This window comes from Mirounga leonina, unplaced genomic scaffold (assembly GCF_011800145.1).
Source record: "Mirounga leonina isolate KUSES-001 unplaced genomic scaffold, KU_Mleo_1.0 Mir_173, whole genome shotgun sequence".
In the NCBI taxonomy this organism is placed as follows: domain Eukaryota; kingdom Metazoa; phylum Chordata; class Mammalia; order Carnivora; family Phocidae; genus Mirounga; species Mirounga leonina.
Genome location: NW_023270447.1, coordinates 7915918 through 7924280, shown reverse-complemented (window position 1 = coordinate 7924280; position 8363 = coordinate 7915918). Strand labels below are relative to the sequence as shown.

Genomic DNA, 8363 nt, shown 5'->3' with positions numbered 1-8363 from the left:
AAAGAAAGAAAGAAAGAAAGAAAGAAAGAAAGAAAGAAAGAAAGAAAAGAGAAATTGTTGGCAAGGACGTGAAGAAAAGGGGACCCCTGTGCACTGTTGGCCACTATGGAAAACAGTATGGGGGCTCCTCAAAAAATTAAAGATAGAACTACCATATGATCCAGTAATTCCACTTCTGGGTACTTAGCTGAAGAAAACTAACTCAAAAAGATACATGTACCCCCACCTCCACTGCAGCATTATTTACAGTAGCCAAGATATAGACTAAACAACCTATGTATTCTTTTTTTTTTTTTTAAGATTTTATTTATTTATTTGAGAGAGAGAATGAGAGAGAGAGAGAGAGCACATGAGGGGGGGAGGGTCAGAGGGAGAAGCAGACCCTCTGCTGAGCAAGGAGCCTGATGTGGGACTCCATCCCGGGACTCTAGGATCATGACCTGAGCCGAAGGCAGTCGCTTAACCAACTGAGCCACCCAGGCGCCCAACCTATGTATTCCTGAATGAATGAATGAATGAATGAATGGATAAAGAATATATGATATATAATGAAATATTTTGAAATATTTTTCAGAAATAAAAATGAAGGAAATCATGCCATCTGTGGCAAAATGGATGGATCTCAAGGGCATTTTGCTCAGTGAAATAAGTCAGACAAAGATAAATGCCATCTGATCTCACTTACATGGGGACTCAAAACAAAACCCAGCTCATAGATACAAAGAATAGACTGGTGGTTGCCAGAGGAAGAATGGAAGATGGAGAAACTGGTGAAGGGAGTCAAAAGATACAAACTTTGAGTAATAAAATAAATAAATCCTGGGGATGTAATGTACAGCATGGTGACTATAGTTATTAGTACTGTATTACATATTTGAAAGTTGCTAAGAGTGTAGATCTCAAAAGTTCTCATCACATGAAAAAAAATTGAAACTGTGTAAGATGATGGATGTAAACTAGACTTATTGTGGTGAACATTTTGTAATGTATACAAACATATTATTATGTTGTATACCTGAAACTAATATAATGTTCTATGTCAATTGTATCTTAAGTAAAAAAACAAACAAAAACAACAACAACAACAAAAAAAACAGAAAAAAAAAAAGGAGTAAATTCTTTTCTCAGGTTCTCCAAGGCCTTCCAGAAATACTAAAATAGGCCCCAGGAGTTCTCCAGGCTTCACGAGAAAAAATAGGAAGTCTGGAAATTGAAAGGAATGCCCAAATAGACACATGGCTAAGTGAGGTAAACTGGAGATGTAAACCAAAGACCAAAGGGGAGGGGGAAGCTACTCTTGCCTGAAAAGGTACTCAGTGATAGAGGGGGAATTGATGAATATGAGCGTCCATCAACATGGACCAGAGAGAATCAGAGTGAGATAGAGAACCAACATTTGGTCAATGAAGTAAGATACTCCCCACCTCTAACTTTCCTCCTCCTACCTTGCAATTAAGAAAATCAAAACCAAAAAGTAGTTAGAGCCACAGTTCTCAAACTGTGTGCTGCGGTGTTCCAGGTGCACCAACTACATCACAGAGGTGCTATGGAATATTTTATTTTTAACTTTTATTTATTTATTTTTAAAGTAATCCCCACACCCAACGTGGGGCTTGAACTTATGACCCCAAGAGCAAGACTGAGCCAGCCAGATGCCCCTGCTATGGAATATTTTCAATATTTGAGGGAAACGGCAATAATCAAAATCTGTCGGACACTACACTACATGAATTACCAGCTTGAAATATTTTTGAATTTAAAAATCTTTGCAAACCTGGGTTTTTTCCTGTTGCTGTGTAAAATCAGGGTGGAACAGGAAGTGAGGAGGCACCAAGGGATGCTGTTAAAAAAAAACTATTGAGACAATAAAAGCACCATGAGCTGAGAAAGTTTGGGAACCTCTGTGGTAATCCAAGAAAAGAAAATGAGAAACGTGCAACACAGAGCAGACCACACCCACTCCTACTCAAACGTGGGAGAGATGAAAGCAAATTATATCTTCCTCCTATCTCTTAGGTGAAGGCTGATACGAGAAGAGGGTAAAAAGTGAGGTCTGAATATAATTTAGAGTTGACATTTTGAGTCCGCTGGGACTATTAACTGAAAGTGACTAAGAAATTATGAGATCTGCCTGAGCTATTGACAAGAGAAGGATAAGATATGATGATATCATTACTAAGATGATAATGGTGAAAGACACGGACAAAAGCCTACAAAGGATAGTGTTTAAAGTAGCATGCCTTCTCCAATAACAGTTTATCCCTCTACCCTGTCTCTATTTTTTCCCCCAAAAGCACATATTACTCTCCAAAGGAACTTACTTATCTACATGTTATGGTCTATCTTTACTACTAGAATGTAAGTGCCAAGAGAGAAAGGATTATTATCTTGTTCTTCCTCTCTCCTCCATTTCCCAACACTGACATGCCCCATAGATCAATACTGGGCCTCTCTCTCCCTGCCTACACTATCTCTCATCCCTTGGTAAATATTATATGTGTTGATGCTGTATGTGCATCTTGTGTTGATATTTCTCTAGAATACTAAATTTACATCCAATTGCCTACTTGAAACATGGATATTGACTAGGTACCTTAAATTTAATATGTGTTCCTCCCTTTCCCACCCTTCCCTGAAGTCCCTAATCTAGCTACACTTTAGTCCCTGTTCTCATGCTCAAAACATGACATCATCACCATCCACCTAGATGGTGAACAGTTTGGGGCTCAAGCTGAAAACCCAGAACTATCCTTAACTACTTTTCTTCATCTACAACTCTATCAATTCTACTTCCCAAATATATTTCAGTTCCAGATTCTTCTCTCTGTATCCACTGTTACCAAACTATTTCAAGCAATGTTTTGTTTTTGTTTTCTTTTTTTACCTGGGCTATTGTAGTAGCCCAACTGTCTTCTGGCTTCCACTATATTTTTCACACTGCAACCAAAGATAAATTTTCATATCCAAAATTTAATCATTACACACACACACACACACCCCCCTACTAGAAAAATCTGTCAGTTTCCAATTACTCTCGGGATAAACAAGACTCCAAACAAACATACCGGGCCATCAAGGTCTGGCTCTGCATTAACTGACATTTTCGCGTTTTCCCATGCTTTTTCTAGTTTTTATTGAAGTCTGTCCCTCCCCTGCTTCTCAAACAATGCTGCATGAAAGCAAAAGTTTGCTGTATTGTTTACTGTTATATTTTAAACACCTAATTAAGAGGCAAATAAAGAGCAGGCAGAGGGTCCTTAGGTCTCCAGCCCCTGTGCACAATGTAGCAGACTGTAGAGAATACCTCTCTCTAGAATCCTTAAGGCCCTCACTGTATGGAGTGAGGGAGACATTTCTGATTCACTTCTTGGGATGATCTCTGCCTTAACTCCATTCAGAAACCAGACAGGATAGTGGATTGAAGTATAATGCCCAGTTACACTAGCAGGGTGGAATCTCAGCTTTGTCATTTACTAGCTGTGCGACTTACACTTCCTTTTACATCAATGTCCTTAAAGGTAAGATGGGAAGGAGTATACCCCTTAGGGTCGTTATTAGAATTAAATATATGAAGATCTATCGATCGATCGATTTATCTATATAATTATTCATATTCATTAGGGTGTATCTCCTTAGAGGCCGCCAATTCCGTGAAATGAACACTGGCCAGAGCCCATTAGACTGCTACACGCACGATTCAAGAAAACGAAACCCATTTCCTAACTTTTTGTTCCTTAAACTAAGTTCTCCCACCTACGTGCACCTTACTGAGTCGAAGAATTCCCTATCTTTGGTTTCACCATCCCAAGACTGCCGGCACACACCGGTTAGCTTAACCCCACGCCAAGCCCCCCTTCCCAGACAGCCAGTCAAACGCGCTTTCGCGATTGGCCGGGTAGCCGCAACCTAGCGAGCTGAGCTCCAGACCGCGCGGCCACGCCCAGACGCGCCCCCGGCTCGCACACGCGCAGCAGTGGCTTCTTCGGTCCTCGGGTTTATGGCCTTTTCCTTCACGCGGCTGAGGCCCCTTATTCCTTCTTTGACAACTCTTTAAATCCTCGCGCTTCTCCATGGAAATTTTTTGTTTTTAATACCTTCAGCAGCTGCCCGGAACTTAAAAATCACTTTGCTCTCCCACCGCCGTGGAACCTAGTCGTTCAGTCTGAGGAGCCGGTCTCTGAATAAGACTCCGCCGTCCCAGGCGCAAATCTCGCGAGAAGGTGACCGTCTATCGCGGTCCTTCCTTGTTTCCAGAATCCTTAGCGCGAGGCGGAAAAATACTCGTTTAGCTTCAGCTTCTGTTGATTAGCGCGTTTTCCCTGCGTGCTCGTTTTTCGCCTTCCCCGTTGCGGTTTCTCCGAGGGAAATGGCGGCCCCTGAGCAGCCACTACCGCCGATGTCAAGAGGATGCCAGAGCTCTGCCTCGCTCTCCCCGCCGCGGGGCGACCGAACCCTTCTAGTGAGGCACCTGCCAGCCGAGCTGACCGCCGAAGAGAAAGAGGACTTGCTGAAATATTTCGGGGCGCAGTCGGTGCGCGTCCTGTCAGATAAGGGACGACTGGTAAGGGCGCGCCCGTCCGAAGCCGCCAGGGAAGGCCCTTGGGTCGACTCAGGGTGGGGGAAGCTTTGACAGAAGGAAGTAGAAGAGGGTGGGAAAATGCGCTTGTGTAGTGGGGTCTTCCCTGTGTTCTCCCTCTTAGGTCAAAAGGTTTTGCGTACCAAGTGAAGTTTTAAATGTCTTGAGCTTCTTAAATGTCACAGCGCTGTCGAAAAGAGCAGTGAGAAAGTCAAGGCAGAAGAATGGAAAATAGCTTACATCCGTTTTTCTGACCTAGCTTGAGAATCTCAAAACTCCTCGGAATTTGAGAGCATTTCTTTTAGACTTAGAGTACTCGCAGGTATGAAGTACAAAGGACTTTTTAAAAATGTTGGGTTATTTATAAGCCACTGTTAAGACATTCATTAAAACAGAGGAGAAAGTACAGTAGTAACTTCAGTAAACCAGTCACAGAATTTCTACCCGATTTTTTAGGGAAAAAACTCTTAATAAAAATTTTTCTGATGGAATCAGTTGGAATAATATTTTTAAGACTATTAAAGGTTTCTACACAGGAGAAAAACGTTTCTACACAATAATTTACCCAATTATTTCATTTGCTTTTGTTTTAGATGGGTTTCTCTCTGTTAAAATAGTAATGGTGATGTTAAGTTTCTGCAAGATGGTCTGTGATTCGGCCATATATCAGTGGTTTTAGTCTCCTCACGTGATTCTAATATGCAACCAGGGTTGAGAAGTACTGAGAAGACTGACCGATTTTGATCAAAGTGTCACCTATACCAGCAAATACAAATACTCTGTGTGGTTAGTTTAAGTACTCTTAATTAGGTCATCTTGGATCATCAGATTAGACAAAGTTAGAATGTGTTACATAAATACTCAAGCAACTTGTAAAAGCTTTAATAAGCACTGTTAAGAACTGATAACATTATCCGTGGTAATGATTCCTTTACTGTTTATTTTTTTCTGATGGTTTTTAAACTTACAGTTTATATTTTAAAATAGACTTCTCCCACTGAACCCTTATTACAAGGATAAAGCACAAAGGAACCATGCACTTGAGAAGTGATTTTTTGTTGGTAAACATTTTTAAACTTTGTATTTGGCTGTATACAGGGAAGTTTAAGATTTTTAGATATATTATAAACTGAAGATACTTTAAGGGTTGTCCTTTAGTAGAGTAGGGGTTTTAAACTTCTGATCTGTTGAACTATTTGAAAGTGTATGTAAAACATGGTGTATATGTATGTACACCTTTATACAAAAGGCTACATAGCTGTCATCTCAAGGAGCTCTGATCCAAAAAAGATTCAGAACTACAGTGCTGAAATTAATAAACAGTTACAGTGATCTCGATTTTCCATCCTTTTCCATGACTTTATTAATATGTGAAATAACTGTCAGCTGGTAAAGTCAGATTTCTTATGAAAAACTGAAATTGTATTAGAAATAATTGTAACTTAATTCTTTTTCAGAAACATACAGCTTTTGCTACTTTCCCTAATGAAAAAGCAGCTATAAAGGTATGACTTTTTTTAACTATGAAAGTTATCAGCAATTTCCTATTAACTAATCTTTGTTCAAAAGTGGAACATAATGTTGAACTACCGTTTTCAAAAACAAAAGCACCTGTGTTTCAAGAGTTTACCCCACAGACTGCATTTGGTTTATCAGTTGGCAAATCTTCCCCAAAGTTTAGGTATTTGGGCATAAGAATAGATTAACTGGAGGGGAGCCTGGGTGGCTCAGATGGTTAAGCGTCTGCCTTTGGCTCAGGTCATGATCCTGGGGTCCTGGGATCGAGCCCCACATTGGGCTCCCTGCTGAGCTGGGGGCCTGCTCCTCCCTCTACCTCTGTGTGCCGCTCCCCCACTTGTACTCTCTCTCTCTAATAAAAAATAAAAAATCTTTAAAAAAAAAAAAAAAGAATAGGTTAACTGGAAAGCAAATTAAAATTGTAATTTGTATGTGATTAAAAATAAGTTGTAAAGAATGCAAAGACTGATAACGCTCACTACGGCAAATTAAGATATTTTAAGTATTAGAGGGAAAATACATATATTAAAAAACAAATCCTAGAGATGCATTCACGAAGGAGGTGACCTTTGAGGTAGACCCTTTTTTAAAAATTTTTTTTTTAATTTAATTTTATTTTTTTTTAAGATTTTATTTATCTGCGAGAGAGACAATGAGAGACAGAGAGCATGAGAGGGAGGGGGGTCAGAGGGAGAAGCAGACCCCCTGCTGAGCAGGGAGCCCGATGCGGGACTCAATCCCGGGACTCCAGGATCATGACCTGAGCCGAAGGCAGTCGCTTAACCAACTGAGCCACCCAGGCGCCCCTGAGGTACACCCTTAATAATTAGTTGGGTTTTGAGAAGTAAACAAAGGGGCATGGGCATTTCAGGTTGGGAGAACACTAAGTGAAGCTATGGGCCATAGAAAGTTGTAGCTAGAGCAAAAACTAAAGGTTAAGATGGAAATAGGACTTGGAAAATAGGTTGAGTCTAAATTTGGGTGGGAGGGAGGGATTGAATTTTGTTCAGTAGATACTACTTCTGGCTTGATTACTTTTGAGCTGCACAATAATATGGTCAGGTCTGTGAAAGATCTGGTAGTGTTCACGTAATGGATTAGATGCGGAAAAGATTAGTGATAAGAAGACCAAGTGGAAAGTCAAGACAAGAGAAATGTTATAATGGCCAACGCAAGATAAAGGATCCAAATAAGTCTAGAAAAAAAACAAAGGAAAAAGTAGGTATATACTCAATAAAGATTGAGTTTGTAGATCTTGTGATCCCTATAGATGTAGAGGTTAAGAAAGGGAATATTTGGAGATTTTTGGACTGAGGTATTGGGTTATTACATTAGATGACATTAAGGGCAGGATTCAGAGGATGTTTGCAAAGGTAGGTAATGAATTCCCACTGTTACCTATTAACTTGAAGAGTTGTTGAGCTACTTCTATGGAAATTTTTTTAAGATTTTTAATTTATTTGAGAGAGAGACAGAGCACAAGCAGGGGGAGGGGCAGGAGGAGGGAGAAGCAGATTCCCTGCTGGGCGGGGAGCCCTATCCGGGACTTGATCCCAGTACCCTGAGATCATGACCTGAGCCGAAGTCAGGCGCTTAACCAACTGAGCCACCCAGGTGCCCCGGAAATATTTTTAATATAGTTAAAAATATGGCTCTAGAGCTAAGACAGGGTCAAAAATGGAGTTTCTTGAATCAGGTGAATGGATATGGTTGCCCAGAGGAAAGTACAAGCCAGGAAAGGAGAATGGGAGGGAGAAGTTAAAAAGGAAGTAGAACTAGAAAAGAAATTATCTTTCTTTGTTGCAAAGAGAAGAGAGTTTTAAGAAGATGAGATCCTGTGATGACACAAAATGAGGAATGAATAGTCTTAATCAGTAAAGGGTTTTTTTATTATGAAACAATAGAAATCACCCAAATTCTCATCAATAGGAGGAAAGGACACCTTATAGTATATTGGTAGGCTGGACTACTGTCAAAGAATAAGGTAAAATGAATATATATTAGTAAGGAATGTGGCCTAGATAGAGTACATGAATAAAGTTGGCAGACATTAGGTATGAGATGTAACGTTGGATTTTTGGAAATCCAATAGTACATATGTTCATGCATAGGGAAAAAAATGTGGCAAAGCTGTACACTAAATTGTTAATAAATGTCTTTCTGTCAAGGTTGGATTATAGAAGACTTCACATTATATGTATTTTTTAATGTATAGGATTTTTTTTCTCAGAAAAGCTTCTTGTAAATATGGCGTAAGGTATTATAAATA

The 8363-nt window shown here is 39.9% G+C and overlaps 1 protein-coding gene and 1 long non-coding RNA gene across 7 annotated transcripts in view; one reads left to right on the top strand and one right to left on the bottom strand.

The window, feature by feature from the left end:
* LOC118019073 overlaps nucleotides 1–4185 on the bottom strand; it is a 225906-nt gene extending 221721 nt beyond the window's left edge. For both annotated transcript variants that reach the window (XR_004681552.1, XR_004681553.1), the window contains exon 1: nucleotides 4095–4185. This is a non-coding gene — a long non-coding RNA (uncharacterized LOC118019073). The remainder of the gene's footprint in view (nucleotides 1–4094) is intronic.
* Nucleotides 4006–8363, top strand: part of RNPC3 (RNA binding region (RNP1, RRM) containing 3) — a 39096-nt gene continuing 34738 nt past the window's right edge. For 3 of the 5 annotated variants that reach the window (XR_004681549.1, XR_004681548.1, XM_035017904.1), the window contains exons 1-2: nucleotides 4007–4561; nucleotides 6034–6081. Coding sequence is in view for 3 of the 5 variants with exons in the window: in XM_035017904.1 (XP_034873795.1) it covers nucleotides 4367–4561; nucleotides 6034–6081 (243 nt within the window). In the remaining 2 variants the exon portion in view is untranslated. Of the gene's footprint in view, nucleotides 4562–6033; nucleotides 6082–8363 lie in introns of all 5 variants that reach the window. The other 2 variants (XM_035017905.1, XM_035017902.1) reach the window with 1 other exon arrangement.